This window comes from Girardinichthys multiradiatus, chromosome 18, assembly GCF_021462225.1.
Source record: "Girardinichthys multiradiatus isolate DD_20200921_A chromosome 18, DD_fGirMul_XY1, whole genome shotgun sequence".
NCBI lineage: Eukaryota > Metazoa > Chordata > Actinopteri > Cyprinodontiformes > Goodeidae > Girardinichthys > Girardinichthys multiradiatus.
In genome coordinates this window covers 42848913-42865895 of record NC_061810.1, presented here as the reverse complement: position 1 = coordinate 42865895, position 16983 = coordinate 42848913, and the positions used below count along the sequence as shown (strand labels likewise).

Genomic DNA, 16983 nt, shown 5'->3' with positions numbered 1-16983 from the left:
TTTCCGAAATGTAAAAGTGTTTTCTGAAATGTAATTTTGTTTTCTGAAATGTAAATTTGTTTTCTGAAATGTAAAAGTGTTTTTTGAAATGTAAATTTGTTTTCTGAAATGTAAATTTGTTTCGGTACTTGTAAAAGTGTTTTGCACCCCCCGGCCACCGTACAAAGGTACTTTCAGGGCAGAACAAAACAGTTGGTCAAATTTTGTACATCACAATTTTTTTTCATTTTGCTTGCATTTCAGAAAAAAGTAAAATCTTCCCTGATCAAAATAATAAGTAGACAGTCATTTTTGTGTACCTGAGAACATATAGTGCAATTCTTTTTATTTTTCGTATTGTTGCTCACTTTTCTACCCCCCTCTCACTCCTCCACAGGTAGGAGATATCTCAACAAGGCAATCAAGGCTTTCACATATAGCTCAAAACCCAGGCGTTCTTTACCCAGGCGTTCTTTGGCTGAGGTCAAATAATAGCCAGCCCTTGGTGCTTTTTGTGTGTGCGTGTGTATTTGTGTGGAAATGCGAAGTGTGAATGTGTTGAAATGCAGACACAATAAAAGAACAAATGTGGGAGGGCGCACATTTTGTAAGGATTTAAAGGAAGAGAGGTAACGTGGGTCCCTTCTCTCTCCCCTTTCCTCCTGTCACTCTCATTCAGCGCTAAGTGAGAAACACCATCTTTTTCCCACACTCTGAACATCACATGTAGGGTTTTTAGGGCTGCAGGAAGGAAGCATTTAACTGTAGAATGCAAGAATAATCAGGAGAAAAGGGAAAAGAAAAAAAGTGAGCTGTCTTCAAAGGTGAAGAGACACCGGAGGAATTCTGTCTAATTTGAAAAGGTAAGATCTTTATTTGATAACATGCTGCATGCACTGGTAATTTAGACACATATATCTAAACATTCAATTAAGACGAAGTAATAATTTTTTGGAATTTATTTTAAATACATAGATTATAAATGCCATCTAAATATCAATTGCTTTCTATATCAGGCAATTGATTGTAATTTGTTCTTATTCATATAAAGTACAAGAAAAATGAATCAGAGAACTTGAGTTGTTAAAGGATATAATTGCCACTATAACAAGCTCTGTAACTTGGCCCAATTTAAGATGAATGCTGATTAGCAGCAATTGTTTTCTTTAAATGTTTTCCGGCACTGCAGGATTTTATGTGGCATTTCAAAGGAGCAGAGAACAGATGCATTTTCTGAGAAAAGCTGCAGTTCACATGTGCTTTGGTGGCTTGCCATGCTGTTTACTTAAAAAAATATATGCCCATAAATATTGTAAGATACTTTTAAAATTGGTTGCAATACTTAATTTAGTTATCATAGGACAAAAATAGACAAAAGGTTACTTTGTTGGGTTGTTTGGTAAAACATGCGAAATAAACATAGAACAAAGAAGCAAGTTTATTATAAATCTATTTTGAATTAATCAAATCCTACACAACAGAATTTCTCCTGGGCTGCATCTACTTAAGCACTGCATTCATAAGGGATTGCACTTTGGAAAATAAAAACAATTTTGAAAGCTTAGACCTTTTGTCTTTGCCATGATTCAAAGGTGTTTGTTTTGTTTTGGGTTTTTCCTCTGATCGTGATTGTTTTACCAGGTGTTGCTTTAGTACATTCTTTTGATTGCGGTTCTCATACTTCTTGTATGTCTTGTGTCTATGGTGCCTTTTCTTTTCTGTTACATTTGCAAGATTTTGTTGTTGATTATGTCATTGGATTTAGCTCATTTATGTTTTTGTCATCACTCCTTGCCTTAGTCAGCTGGTAATCAGCTTCATTTGGTCCACCTGCACCATGCCAATCACAGCTTTCACACCTGTGTTCTGCAGTATATTTACTCTTCAGTTCTGTTTATTCTTTACTGGTTTATACTGTTTTTATGCCAAGTTTGGCCGTTTACGTTTGCTCATGTTATGCCTAGATGTAAGTTTTTGTAGGACTGGGATACAACTCCAAGCCACCTTTTCTGACAGTTTTATACTATTGTTTAGCTTTTTAGTTATGCAATTTATACATTTGCATGAAGAGTAATTATACACTCAGAACCACTACTCTCAGTAAGTCTGAACAGAACCAAGACAAACTGCAGTAATCAAATCTTCATGTATGCAACTTGCAAAAGGTAAAGATATAATAAAATGTTTTTTGGTTTTATTGGTTTTGAATAGCAGCTGCTATATTCTTTGTGGAGAAAACAAATTCTTAAATCAACCTAACATTTTTTTTTTAAGTAAGCCAATGTATTTGACCCTCATTAATGAAATGATCAGTAACTAAAAATAACATTTAGCTAGCAGCTGATGCAAAATTGAAGAAGCAGAGGAGCTGCAGAGCGAAATCTCAGTCATTGACTAAAACACAGTGTCTGACTCTAGTTTAAACTGGTTCAAGTTTAAGAGGATATCAAGCATTGCTAATCTGAAATACCCAATGTAGACAATAAGAGACATCATTAGGTTATCTCTTCAAAATGCATAGATACGCCCTTATTATCTTTTGTGTTTCACTTTTATCCAACTTGTGTCTCCAGCTCCAACTGAATGCTTCGGCATTCTCAGGACGACAAACATTTAAAATTGCTCAAAACAGGGAAATGTCAGGGGACTCTAAGGGATGTAAAAAAGTGAATGTGAAATATGGGGATATAAGAGAGCAGACCAAACAGGATGAGAAGGCATCTCCAGGAGACGTCCTTCCTGTTTTCCATTTTGAGACTGCTCAATTCACATCACGCCTCGCAAATTAGTTGTGGGGTTTGGATGATTTCCACGAAGGCCATGGCAACCGCGTTACCAGGCAGGGGTGGGTTCCTTCTAAGCTGTCGGATAAGGTAGATGTTGGGAGACCAGATGGGATCAGAGCACATACTCCTGCTGTGAATTACAGACATGTAGATAACAAATTAGCAATTAAAGACATACTGCGGTCTGCAGTCAGGCCAAGCCAGCTCCGGGTGGAAAGCGTTTCAGAGAAAATAATGGTTACTAACAAGTTTTGGATTGAAAACCCAAATCTGCTTGTATGAGCTCAAACAATTTGTAATGCTGCTGTACTGGATCGCAACGACTACTGAGTTTTACAAAATTTGTTGCAACATAATGGCCTTGTATAAATACTGTAGATCTCATGCAATTAAACCCAAACATACAACCATTATATAAACCTGTAGATGTAGAGTGCTCATATTTTAGAGAAGAAACTGTTACCCGAAACATTTTATCTTAATTACAACAAAACATCTGCTAAGTACTGTTTTGTACATCCAAGGTATTTTAATACATATCATTCTATTGGATAAAAGCAAATTAACAGAACAATACAATAACAGTTTGGAAGGTTAGAAAAAAACCTTTATAGTTAGAGGATAGCTTACTGTTTCGAGAAAGAAGCATTACTTTAGCTAAACTAAAATTTTATGTTCTTTAAGTAAGAAAATAGAGCTGCTAGGCTGAGGTGAGCAGAAACACAAAACCTTTCTAGAGATGAAAAGTCAACATCCAAAGGCAGGTTCATTTTCTACTGTTTACTTTCCCTTAGAGAGCTTTGACCGTGTTCTGATGTATTTGAAATACTGAAGAATTTTTAAACGATATGTAGCAGAAGTACAATGAACAGCTAAACATCCACCACAACAATGTGATCAGGAAAACTGGTGCCACATTCAAGAGCAAGCAAGATTATTTCCCTTCATATGGTCACACAAATAAAGGGCTAAATGTATGACTAATAAATATTTGGTACAGTGCTGTTGAATGTAAGTAAAGAAAACAACATGAAGCAAAATATGTGCTTCTCTGGATGTTCCCTCATTTAAAAAACAGAGAGGCAGACACTTTGTTGTTGTTCCTGCATAAAAGCAGTGCCCTGGTTGGCCTGGATGCTGGCAGTGTCAGACAAGAAGACTTTTTTTCACAGTTCTTCAGAAAACAGTAAAGCTGGAAGTGGTTACATAATATAAAATACTTAGAGATGCAGCTCTTTAAAACAGCCACAGCTACAATGTGCACAAGAGATTATAGAAGATGACCCCCCCTCCCCATGTTGCTTTGTTAATTTACCTACTGTTGCATACATGTATCATGCACAAAAGTATTCATGCCCCTAAAGTATTTTACATTTTGTAATGTATTTTATGTTTTGCAATGTTAATGGTGAAGTGGAGGAAAGACTACATGATTTAAAAGATTGCTACAAATGAAACTCTAAAAAGTGTGGTGTGCATTTGTAATCAGCGCCCACGAGTGAATGCTCTGTAGAAACAATTATTACAGCAGTTACAACTGAAAGTATTTTTTGGTATTTCTTTTACATGTCTGCAATTTTGGAGACTGTAATTTTTTTCCCATTCTTCTTTGCAAAACAGCTTTGATCTAAACCACTCCATTGCAACTCTGGTTGTTGCCCTACTTGGAAGTAAATGTTGGCCCAGTTTACGGTCTTTTTCCACTTCTAAAAGGTTTTCTTCCAGGATTGCCCTGTGTTTAGCTCCATCCATCTTTCTACTAGCTCTAAGCAGCTTCCCTATTCCTGCTAAAAAAAAAAAAAAAATGCATCCCCACAGCATGACACTGCCACCATTGTAGGATGAAGTGTTTAGGATGAAGTGGTATGTTAATTTTCTTCCATAAGCAATGCTTAAGAACCTGAAGTTTGTTGTTGTAATGAAACAACATGTGAAAAGATTCAAGAGGTATGAATACTTTTGCAAGGCACTGTCTCTATAGTCACATACACATCCTATCCACATTTAACAATGCTCTTCCTGCTACAAACAAATTTAGTACATGGATAATCTGTTTAGTGACAGCACCAATCTGTATTCAGAAGATTAGCAGATTTGTCTCAGCAATTAAGAACGGTTAGATGTTGCAAGTGATCTTTGTGCTTCTGGGAATTATCAGCAGCAGACGATGACAGCACATTGCATTCATGATCCATACCTCTAAATGTGAAAGTAAAATTTCTTATTTAACTGTCTCACTCAAATGACTTGTGTACTGTAGTGCATTTAAGTCACACATCTAAATTCAGGAAAAATAAACAGATCAATTTAGTTTGATAACAAACAAACAGATTGGAAACACTGATGTATGGGTAAAGGTCACAGTTTTGTTTTGAAAACAGGGAGCAGTACACATTGATGAAGAGCTTTACAGGCATCTGAAAATCATTTTAAGTACAGACAGTTATTTACTCTGTTGCCACTGCAGCTGTTTGCTCTTTTATTAGCTGCCGAAACTTAAAGGCCACATGAAAATGGGGAACCGCCAACTCAGCCCTTCGCCTCATGAAAATGGACTTTACAAGTCAAAGAGAAAAATGCCATCAAATACAGAGCAAAAATAATAATAATGAGGAACATATAATGTAAACACAAACAACATTATCATTGAGTGTTGATTTAAAATGGGAAAACAAGTGTTTCAATTTCAGGTTTACTGTGAAGAATGTTAGATTCAAATTATCATAGAGTAGTAAAACAATTATTCCTCCATTACTCCTAAATCTCCTGCCAAATGTTCTTGAAAGCAGGTTTGTGAGATTAAAATTTCCAAGCACCTCTCTTCTCATTGTTGGGCTGTAAATTGAATGTAATGACTTGAAAGAGATGGTCTTCGTCTTGGCACAGTTGCTGCAGATAAGGACTATTATTATTCTGGATTATGTTAAAAAGGGCTAAACTAATCTTTGACATTCATGCGTACAAACTAGACTAAAGATGTAATCACAACTCTACACTTTTCATTACATTTTTTGCTGGTATGTACTATATATCTAACAGCTGCACTCAGCACTCAGAAATGGGATTTGGCAGCTCTTCGAAGCGTAGCCACTGGTGAGTAAAATGTTCAAATGCATGATGTGTTGTGATGCATTGGAGCAGAAAAATGTATCCTTCTCATCAGAAGGCTCCCCAGAGAAGTCATAGAAACTTCAAAAACATTTCCTATGAGAATGTGAGTAAATTCAGTTTCCTTTAAATATAAAAAAAAATCTGCCAGTGAATAATTTACAGTTTTTCTTGTTAACATAGAAAACTATGCTGGTGAGATTCATCAAAAAACCTTGTTATCTTAGTTATGTTTTATTTGACATTTAGTATTAAGAAATAAAATACAGTAGGAATGGTCACCTCAAACTCTAAAGGATGTATTATTAAAACCACTCAGCACACAAGGATTTTCATACTGACACCAATGGTCCACAGAGTCATGAGAACCTAGAACAAACAGCAAGAAATGAATTTGTTGGAACAGAAATGTTTAAATACTGGCTGACTTAGACTTTCATAACATAAATCATTATGTATGTATGTAGTCTTACCCTCTTGCATAAGTTGACAAACTGATGTTATAAGTAAATTAGTTGCATATGGACTTTCACCTAGCTGTTTAGAAGCATCAAAGATTTACACAAGCTCTTGTGCTCTCTGGCTGTGTATTCATTTTTATTAAGGTTTGAAACATATTTCTCATTCAGTTATACAAGTTAAATTATAACAGTTTTTAAGGAGGATCATATCCGCTGTTGGTTGGCCACAAATGACGTTAGAAACTGGTCTCTTATGACCCACCAAGCTCGTTTATGCTGGAGGGGGTACCAACACTAAAACTTAAAGGAACTTAAGGAATGGCACAACCAGGAAATAGGCTTATCTCAACCTCCGGAAACCGTACCCAACCTGAAAAGGAATGTCAGATTGAGTTGATGGTGACATTTCTAGTTCATGGAGCAATTTGTCTGGTTAAGTTAAATTAGGCCTCTGGTATGCTAACAGGCTATATGGCTCCTTGTGGATGATGTCCAACTTAAGGACAAAAGAAATTGTTCTTTACATGACCAGTAAAGAAAACAATGTCTCTATTTAAAGTGTTAATCTATTTTTGTTAATCTATTTTTAAGTGTTGATGTGTCTGAAAAAACAATCATCCACAACTGAATTCCAGTGATCTGTGTTGTATCTGCAGACTTCAGTGCAAAGAATCCTATGTAATGTTAAGGCCAAGAATTGTTGATGCACCACTCCACATTTTTCCTCCTATGCTTTCGTCATTAGAGAGACAAAAGAAGTTGAGTCACACAACACTGAAAAACAATGGATTTCTGACATCTGATAAATATGGGTAATTAAACTCATACGTTCTTGGCCTTTGTACATGGGGCCCCTTGCAATAATAAGTGGATGTTTTAATGAGATCCTTGGATCAGCCCTAGAATATGATCAAACTTCATTCTTATGTTGTAAACAAGTAAAAGCCATCGAGCAGTTTCCACAGTTGAACCAGGTGAACTATCATCTTCAGTTTGTGCAGTGCAAATACCACACCTGAATAAGCAGAGAGTTGCAGCTGTCATCTGCAGTTCAAATTATGGTATAAATCTCTCATACAGGACGTTTGTGGTATTGCATGATGGAGGTCTCTCAAAATAGGTCATCAACTTCCTTCCCTGGGGTTCATCCTCCCATTCACTCTCTGTTTTTCAGTTTTTCTCAGCCAATGTACACAACATGATGCATCTCAAGCTAATACTTACTTCAAAACATGAAATTAGAATACATAATCATGCTGCCTAATTCTATATTATATACAATATAATGGTATTAGAATCCCTTGATGATGACTAATTACATACTTTAGACTTGAGTGCTTAATGATTCATTCTTACCTTTCTTTTTAGGTTTACCTGCATGAACATGGACATCTTTATGGATAGGGATTTTGGTGTGACTGGTAATGCTTCTTATGCAACAGGAGGGCCAGAAGGCAACAAAGGCCAAGGACTCAATCACAGTGACCCACTGGACATGTTTGTTGGGATGGAGGTTCTTCAACGGTTCAAACCTCTATTTTTGCCTCTTTACTGCCTTGTTGTGGTTGTTGCGGGCGTTGGAAACTCATTCTTGTTGGCCTGTATTTTGGCAGACAAGAAACTACACAATGCCACCAACTTCTTCATTGGTAATTTAGCTGCCGGCGACCTACTGATGTGCCTAAGTTGTGTCCCAATGACTGTGTCTTATGCCTTTGACAGCCATGGCTGGACTTTTGGACAACCTCTCTGCCACTTGGTGCCCTTGCTGCAGTGTGCCACAGTTTTTGCCTCAGTGCTTTCACTCACTGCCATTGCTGTTGATCGCTACATTGTTGTAGGTAAATAAATTCCGATGTGTTTTTTTTTTTTTTAGAAAATTCACCTATATCATATACTTCATAAATATTATCCCTCCAGAAATTGAATATCTTAAATAACAATACATTCACTTGAATATTCCACCCGATCTGATCAAGTGGGAGAAAAATGACATTCACTATTAACAGACAGGTACAAATTTGTTTGCACCCCACTACAGGAATGTATAAAATCCTAAAATTAATTAACCTTTTATTTCACAATAAGTAATAAAAAATAAATAAATCTCTAATAGGGTGGCTAGTCCTCTTCAGGTTGGAGGGGAGTTCCTGCCTCAAGTGGAGGAGTTTAAGTATATCGCGGTGGAGGCCCAGGGGACGGCCTAGGACATGCTGGAGGGACTATGTCTCTCGGCTGGCCTGGAAATGTCTTGGGCTCCCCCCAGAGGAGCTGGAGGAGGTGTCTGGGTAGAGGGACGTCTGGGTGTCTCTGCTGAGTCTGCTGCCCCCGCGACCCGGTCCCGGATTAAACGGAAGACGACGAGTACGAGTAAATTTCTAATTTCATAATATAACAAGGTTTTAAGGACCTTTGGAAATAAAAGACCCACAGCATCACAGGTCCTCCACCATACTTTACAGTGTGATGGGCATATTCATATTTTATTCAAATCCAGTCCGACCTGGAATGATTGTTGCTAAAAAGCCCAATCTTAGCCTCTTCTGGGTGCATGTATACATTTGTGATGTTTGGTATAAAATTGCTTTTCTTCTGCATCAATCCCAATCAGCCAGTTAGCACATATATATTGTTTATTGATTGTTATGGAGACCTGATGCCACTATTTACTGCAGTTCTTTAACAGTGAACTTTGGAGATTGTTTACCTTGTGCAAAATCTTCCTCGTTGTTCGTAGTGGTAAGATAAGTATGGGTACTTAGCTAGCGCAATGACCAGTTGCTAAAGAAGCTTAGCCTCAGTGTCATTTAAACAGAAAGTGATGGATTACTATTTAGACATCTTAGCCAACTTAGCAAAGAAAAGTAAAAATTTAAAAGATAAACAGACTGGGATGTTTTTGGACATGTAGATCTGGAGCAGTACACAAGAGCTGTCTTGGAATAAATCAGGTTGTGCACAGCAAAAGAAAGCGAAGAAAAACAAACAAAAAAAAAACTTCATGACAAAAGAGGTGCAGAGCCTGCTCAAGGAGAGGAAAGCCACCTTCAGGTCTGGTCATGTGAAGCTGTACAATGCTGCCAAAGCCAACCCAAAAAGAGGCCAAAGCTGCTTACAGGAAGATAATCCAGAACTGTCTACAGGCCAACATCACCAGGCAGGTGTGGCAGGTGGTCCAGCATTCAGCCAACTATACACCCATAATCCTGTCAGCTGACAAGGGTGGTGCCTCATTAACAGACAGCTGAACTACTCCTTTGCACGCTTTAAGGTACATTCCCCAAAGACAGATGCCCTTCACATACCAGATGTTGGGGGCAGCAACATGCTCACAGTGCAGGAGCACCGATTCAGACATGTTCTATGAACAATTAACCCAAGAAAGGCAGCAGGACCGGATTGTGTCTCAGGGCAGTTGGGGTACTGTGCAGCCCAGCTAGCTGGGGTTTTTACCAAGATCTTCGACCAGTCTTTTGGTCAGGCCATAGTTCTATCCAGCCTAAAGTCCTCCAGAATTGTTCCACTACCAAACAAAAAACACCACCAGTGTTTTAAATTACTATTGTCCAGTGGCACTTATACCCATCATCATGAAGTGCCTCAAAAAACTGATCTGGGCTCATATCATGTCTAGCCTTGACCCCAGGTCTGACCTTCACCAGTGTATTTATAGAACTGACAGATATACAGAGGATGCTCTAGCTAAGGGTCATTACGCAGCATTATCGCACCTGGAGCCGTGGAAAATTTCTATTCTATTCTATTCTATTTTTAGTTACATTTACTTTTAAATACATTTTTAAGTTTTTTTTTTTAAACCAACGTTTCTTAATATCAGATTCTTAACTCAAATTAAAAGGTAGATTTTTCTAAATTTGTCTCTGTGAGATTATGACGCTGGAATAAAAGATTAATTCATTTTAAAACAGGTGTCTCCAGGTGCCAACAAGTTTGTCCAAGTCTTTATATTCAGTGGTTTTAAAACTAAAGATATTGGTTAAAGTAAACTGTACTTTTTTTTAAATAACGTTTTATAGATAGCGCTTTTAAAAATAATTAACATCTAATGCTTTCCTTACTGTTTATTTGGATTTGTGTCTTATTTCCTTATCCCAGCTCATCCAGTACGGAAAAGAATTTCTGTTTGGGGCTGTGGGGCAGTGACTCTGTGTGTCTGGCTTTTGTCTCTGGCCCTGGCTGCACCTCCGTCTCTCTACACACGCTACCTGGACCTTCGTCCCAGTGGGATTGACTTGGTGGTGTGTGAGGAATTCTGGCCCGATAGTGGCAATCTACGGTTGTTATACTCCTGCTTCATTCTTATAACTTCCTACATGATCCCGCTGCTGTCTGTCAGCGTCTCCTACTGCGGCATCACTGTTAGCCTGAAACGCTATTCGGTTCCTGGAGAGCCATCCAGCAGTCAACAACGCTGGAGTCAAAGAAGAAAAAAGACCTTTTCTCTGTTGGTGGCCTCAGTGCTAGCATTTGCCCTGTGCTGGCTGCCTCTCCAGGTAATTGTTAAACAAGCAAAACTGAAAACAAACAACTATCTGCCTGATGTTTAACCATGTCTATTTATTGATTATTTACCCTTTTTTCTATGTGGCTCGGATGAATTTCAGAAGATCTTAAGGTTATATTCGCATTTTACATCTATTTGTATCAACAACCAAATCATAAACTGAACAGCAGGGAAGAGGCCTAAAATGAAACTTATTGCCAGTGAGATTAGATTTTCTGCGTCATTTATCACAGAGGCCCATTTTAAAGTAATAGTCTGCAAAACCAAGATTATTTTCTTGATGAACCATGAAAAAGACTAAGAGCTTAAAATGTCTTCATCATAAGGACTAAGGGGAGGATAAAGTTACACAATGGAGGTGACTGATTATGTTGCAGAGGCTGAAAGATGTCAAAATTTCATTTCACAACAGCATTTCACAACAGGTTTTGCATACAACCTGCTGACACATTTTTAATCTTGCAAGACTGTTGCATGATTTTTTCATGAAACAATGAAGAAATCATCTTCAAAAGCACAATTTTCAAATTGCAAAAGAAGTGAGAGTATTATCTGATCTTTAATAGGAATTATGACTTCTCAGCACAAAAAGCGAAATATCTCAAAATTTCTTTATGACTAGTCATAATTTCATTCTTGATATCTGAAATATGTTTCAGATATCAATGGCACTCCACCCTTTAACCGTTCGTTATGGGGTGGGTTGCTGTCATATCCACTGAACTGTGCGCAGGTTGGTGTATGTGTGTTTCTCCTCTTCTGCCAGGGTGTGACCAGCAGGTGCAGGCCCTGCAGCACATTAAGGCTCATCAGGAGGAGCACTAAGAGGAGCTGGTTCCCTGAGGCTGACACCAGATTTTTTTGTTCACATGGGTGGCATGATGTGTTCTTCACCCTCAGAGCTCTGACACTAATCTTCCTTGTCTCACCTGCCAGAATCCAGATTTTTACTTCGATGTCTGAGTTCTGAACTCCAATGATCCGCTTCCTTGTTCCTGATGTCTGTTGGAGAGGATCTATACCCAGGTCCTTCTCTTTCCTTCTCCGTCAGTCCCCCTTTTATCAGCTATCAGGATTTCTTTGTTTTCCTCCACTTAACAGAAAAAAACAAACATTGCAAAACCACTATTTAACAATCTCCTGCCAACCTCTGCTATGTGGATTGACTCCAATCTCTTTAGCACCCATAAGCCCCTGCTCACTTCAATCCAGTTGATTTATCATCCTTATAACTATTACTAATCTCCAATCTCGTCTTTTAGTGCCATGTTGGAATCCAGTCCTGTGTTCATAATTGTTGCCTTCACCAGAGTTTCCCCTTATGACCACAGGGGATCAATTTTCCGATGGAGGAAATTCCATACAGGAGGAAATTCCATACTGAGAATGAAACATGTAAAACATTGTTTGTAGGAATAATCCTACATTATAACAATAAAAGTTGGGGGTTAAGATACCAAACGTTTGTTGATTTTTACACCTCTTCATTTCTATATCAGGCAGTTACTGCCACTGCAAACACTTCAAATGTTTCATTCTTAGGACCTGTTGCACACAGAAAAGTCATTGGTGGGTGCAAACACCTTCTACCTCTATGTAAATTGTCGTTGATTTCTGAGTAGACAACTATGTAGTCCAAGCATGACGATGGTTTAAAGGCTCATAAAATAATGTTCGCATTCTGATGTGTTTGAGATCTGAGGTTTTTTTTAAGGTAGTAGACAATGTTCCTCTTGGACAAGCCGTGGTTAAAACTAATTGGATTTATACTTAGATGCCATTAAAGTTATCTACTGCAGGCAAGGCATTATGTGCTTTTAACATTTAAACACAACTTCCCTACAAAAAAATGTGAACTACTATTGTATAATATGACATTTAAAGACATTTTAATCCTTAGGTTGTTCTAATAAAATCCAAATTTGTCATATGTTTCATATGGTTTAGGTGCTGAACCTTTTGTTGGACTTGGACCCGGAGTTTCTCATCATTGGAAAACGCTACATAAATGTCCTACAAGTTTGCTGCCATTTAGTGGCTATGAGTTCTGCATGTTACAACCCTTTCATCTATGCCTCACTGCACAGCAAGGTGCGGATGCATCTGAAAGGCTACCTCTTTCATTGCCAAAGTCATCGGGGGGAAATGGTTGATAGAGCACCATCCAGGACCTGAATGTTTGATGCAACTTCAATAACAGCTCCTGTCATGCAGATCCCATCTTTACCCACATGATTAATCTTGACATTTAAATTAATGTTCAAAAATATGAGAGAGTAAAACAGTCTCAATTTTCATGTAAACCCATTTGCCTCATGACCTCCCAGCCTTTATTGACTTCAGTGCATTCAATCTTCTCTTGTCTCTCACCAAAAATAAGACAAACAGGCAAAGATTTATACCACACTGTATAATGTTAAGCAAGATGATGAAGTGGAACCCAACTTAAACCATCTGTTTGGATATTTGTATTTTTCTTGAACAGTGAAGCTGCTGGTCTCAATATTAAGCAAACTTTGACTTTAGAAAGCCCAGCAGAGGCATAAACCATCCCTGAGGCTGAGAACCGCCAGGCTGAAGACACATGCTGGAGACGGAGACTGGGGTGGTTACATTGGTTAAAAGACATATTGTACTTGCAGTAAACACTTCAGAGAGCCGGCCAAATAATAAATTCCTCACACCATATATGAAATAGAAGCCAAGAAGAAGAATAGTGCAAATTAAGTATGTTTGTTTTATTTTTATTGTTATTATTTTTGTTTTCATTTTTCTCTGCCTTGCTTGCCTTACATATCACCTCTATCATTTAGTGATAAAATGTACATTGATTGACATTTTTTCTATATGGTGTGCTTTGTTTAGATGATATCACGTCACAGCTGTATCTGTACAATTTAGAAATAATTTTACTATTTGTAAATAGCATGTGCTTTCAGCTTCTGAGGGAAAAGGTAAAAACAACAACACTGTTTAGGATAATACATTCTTAGTCATCTCTGCTGTGAAACTTATTGAGCTGTTGTAAGATATGATTAATGATTTCGTTTTTTTATTTTGGAAATGTTTTAAATATTTTTTTTTATGATTAAAGATTTTAAAGAATCTACATCAAATCAGTTTTACACCAAAGAATATGTTAATATGACCACCTGCGTGTGGCACTGACTTTAGTTTTAGTTTTTTCTTTGGTTGGTAATTTCTTTTCACTGGACAGTCACCATTTTCACTAAGGCATTTTTACAAAATAAATAAAAGAATCATCTAAGTATCAACAAGGGTTAAATAAATTATTACAAAAATAGCAGGTCTGGTTGTCCTACAGTAATCGCAAGAATAATCATCTGTTTGGTGAAGCTGCTGGTAGGAACAGAAACACCCAGCATAGCATAAGTGCATTAACAGCTCCCGTGGTCAGTAGTGCTGAAGCCAGCTCTTACAATCAAATTATGTGCTGCTTGTTGCCTGGCAGCTGGGTGCTCCTCTTTTTATTTGCAAGTATGTATTTTGTAGTGAATTTGGTGACAATATCCACTTCTATGGGTTTTAAATTGGTTCTGATGCTTGTGGAGACTGATAGTTTTGTTTTGTTTCAAAAAAGGTTAATTATAGCTGGAGTCTTCATCTAATTCTCCTCATACCTATTCCCTGGTAACATGAGGCGACAGATGTTTCTGGGTGCATTGTATTTAATTTTTTTAATAAATACAACTGTTTCATGGTGGTTAAAGAGTCTTATGATACAAACAGCATCATGAAATTCAAGGGACCTACCAGATAGGTCAAGCATAAAGTTTTAGAGTGTAGAGAGACATGAATTATAAAAAATATCACAAGCTTTGAACATCTCACTGTCCTCTTTATCATATCAAAATAGAAAAAGTATGGCACAACCGCAAACCTGCCGAAACATGGCCATCTACAAAACTTGATAGGCAAATGGAATATTACCATAATCAGAAAAGAAGCCAAGAAGCTCAAGGAAACTCTGGAGGAGCTGACCACAGTGAGCTGGGTGAGCTTCTGGTGAAAGATGTCTGGGTTGATGGTGTTGAAGGCCGAGCTACAAACAGGATACTGGCATAAGTCCCTTGGTGGTCAAGGTGGCGCAAGATGAAGCGTAGACCCATGTTGATTGCATTGTCTGCCGACCTGTTTGCCCAGTAAGCAAACCGCAAGTGGTCCAAGCAGGGGGCCTGGGATGTCCTTCATATGCTTCACCACTCGCTCACAGGATTTCATGAACAATCCTTTGATGATGGTGGAATGTTTAAAGCGGAGGGAACCTCACACAGCTCCAGAGACTTGTTAAAGATATGAGTAAAGATGGTCCAATTGTAGTCCTTAAAAGTGGTGAACCACCCATGGCCCAGCAGCCCCTGCTTGAGCCGCACTTGCGATATCACCTCCGATTGCACTGGTCTGTCCATAGCGTACTTCTTGCGTCTGCACACAGCTGGTCTTGTGGCGCCCCTGGACCGCTCCAGTCCTCTGGCGTGCCACACCCCCGCCAGGCCAGGATAACCAGAGGAAAAACAGGGAGTACCAATATGCCACATCTCTGCCGAATGGCACGCTTTCCGGCGGTAATCTCCAATCGTCTCAGACAGATATAGATCACTACTCACAAGCACGGGCAGAGGTCCACCTCTGCCGTGGTCATCGGCATTGGGCCGTCTGTCAACCTCCCGGGAACGCAGCATTTGGGTCTCACTCGCTCCTTGTCATGGAGCGCGTCTGTCTCCAGCCACCTACCAAGTCCATGCCTTTCTGCTCTCTCAGCTCCTTTTTTCTGGCATTAATTAGTCTCTACCGACACCTGTGTGAGCAGTCAATTGCTGCACTCCGCCTCTTTACTACACAGCTGTCATAGCATTCAGGGGTTAAGGGTCTTGCTCAAAGACCCAGAGTGGGAGGCTGTGGGATTCAAACCATGGTACTTGTGGCCTCTCCAGGAAGCAAATGCCCTGCTCTCTAGCCACAAGGCCACCATTCCCCCAGGTTTAACGAATTTGTAGGTTTCTGCCTCTAAATTGGTATGAGATGAAGCAGGCAGTGATCAGAGAGTCCCAACCATGCACAGGGGACAGCACTGTATGCATCTTTTAGAGCTGTGTAACAGTGGTCGAGTGTCTTTTTGTTGGAATAATTGTATATAGATTTATCTTATATTTCCTCTTTTTGTTAACTTTACAATTTGACCTTTATAACCTTTCATGTTGTATATGTAAGTAAACATGTGATGAGTTGTTTTGCAGACAAAGAGGAAAGGTGGAATTGGGATGATGCAGTCACAGTGGGGACTCATCACAAGGATAACAGCTGATTGTGCTGAACAAAGAACGCACATATTTTAAGATTATGGAGACTATGCAAGCGTGTTTGTACAAGATAATGGTGTACATGATCTATGTCACGTTGCTACTGTTTGTTTCCCACCCTTTAGAGCAGCAACGTTTATGTAACTAGGGACCACCCTAAAAATTATAAAAAGAGGTGTTGGATAGATGTGTTTTCAGAGCAGTAGGAGATTTGTAACTGAAAGCACATCTCTGTCTGTTCTCCTCGCAGCGAGTAAGAAACTAATTCTCTTGTCTATCTCTTCTTTTTGTGATGTTATAGGTATTTTCGGTTGATTAAACCTGACAGTTTTTATCTCTGGTTGGGCAATTGACATGTTGTCTGTATTGCACTGTTACAATCACCAAGAATAATGATGAGAGAGTATGGGTGTTTTCTCCATTGGACACAAAAGCAAGTTTAAATGGTTTATTGTGCTGTAAAGGGCTGAGATTTCTTTTCAGGAATTGAGATGTTTTGGCAGCAGCTTCTCAGCAGGCTCTTAAAGACGAAGGAGAGGTTGTGGTGAGTATGACGTTAGGAAATATGTAAGTATAGATTTAGTTGGATTAGTTGAATCTTGGGGTTTGGCAGGGGAAGCGACGTGGTGTGGAGAGAATGCAGCATTGTGGGTGGACGGGCCTGGTAAGATGAGGACCAGAAATAAATGTTTTTTGGAAGGCACTTGTAGAGGTGTATCAAGGTGAGTATCTTAGTTCTTGATCTGAGCTTGATGATGTGTAATCCGAGGAGGTGAGATAGATCAGAAATTCCATGACGTAAG

At 38.7% G+C, this 16983-nt stretch overlaps 1 protein-coding gene across 3 annotated transcripts; it reads left to right on the top strand.

The window, feature by feature from the left end:
• The first annotated feature begins 540 nt into the window (after window positions 1-540).
• Window positions 541-16445, top strand: si:dkey-202l22.3 (7 transmembrane receptor domain-containing protein). 3 transcript variants are annotated; one of them, XM_047390857.1, is made up of 4 exons: window positions 541-842; window positions 7703-8175; window positions 10451-10848; window positions 11626-12320. In XM_047390857.1, the coding sequence occupies exons 2-4, from the start codon at window positions 7713-7715 to the stop codon at window positions 11827-11829; spliced, it is 1065 nt and encodes a 354-aa protein (XP_047246813.1). In that variant the 5' UTR covers window positions 541-842; window positions 7703-7712; the 3' UTR covers window positions 11830-12320. The 3 variants fall into 3 exon arrangements, with proteins under 3 accessions (XP_047246813.1, XP_047246814.1, XP_047246812.1); XM_047390858.1 differs by having other exon boundaries at window positions 547-842; window positions 11796-12320; XM_047390856.1 differs by lacking the exon at window positions 11626-12320 and adding an exon at window positions 12807-16445 and having other exon boundaries at window positions 549-842.
• The last annotated feature ends 538 nt before the right edge of the window (window positions 16446-16983 follow it).

Coding starts and splice junctions, on each gene's coding strand:
- si:dkey-202l22.3 (XM_047390856.1), top strand. CDS start 7,713: ATGAACATGGACATCTTTATGGATAGGGATTTTGGTGTGACTGGTAAT. Junction 8,176..10,450: donor TGATCGCTACATTGTTGTAG/GTAAATAAATTC, acceptor TCCTTATCCCAG/CTCATCCAGTACGGAAAAGA. Junction 10,849..12,806: donor TGTGCTGGCTGCCTCTCCAG/GTAATTGTTAAA, acceptor CATATGGTTTAG/GTGCTGAACCTTTTGTTGGA.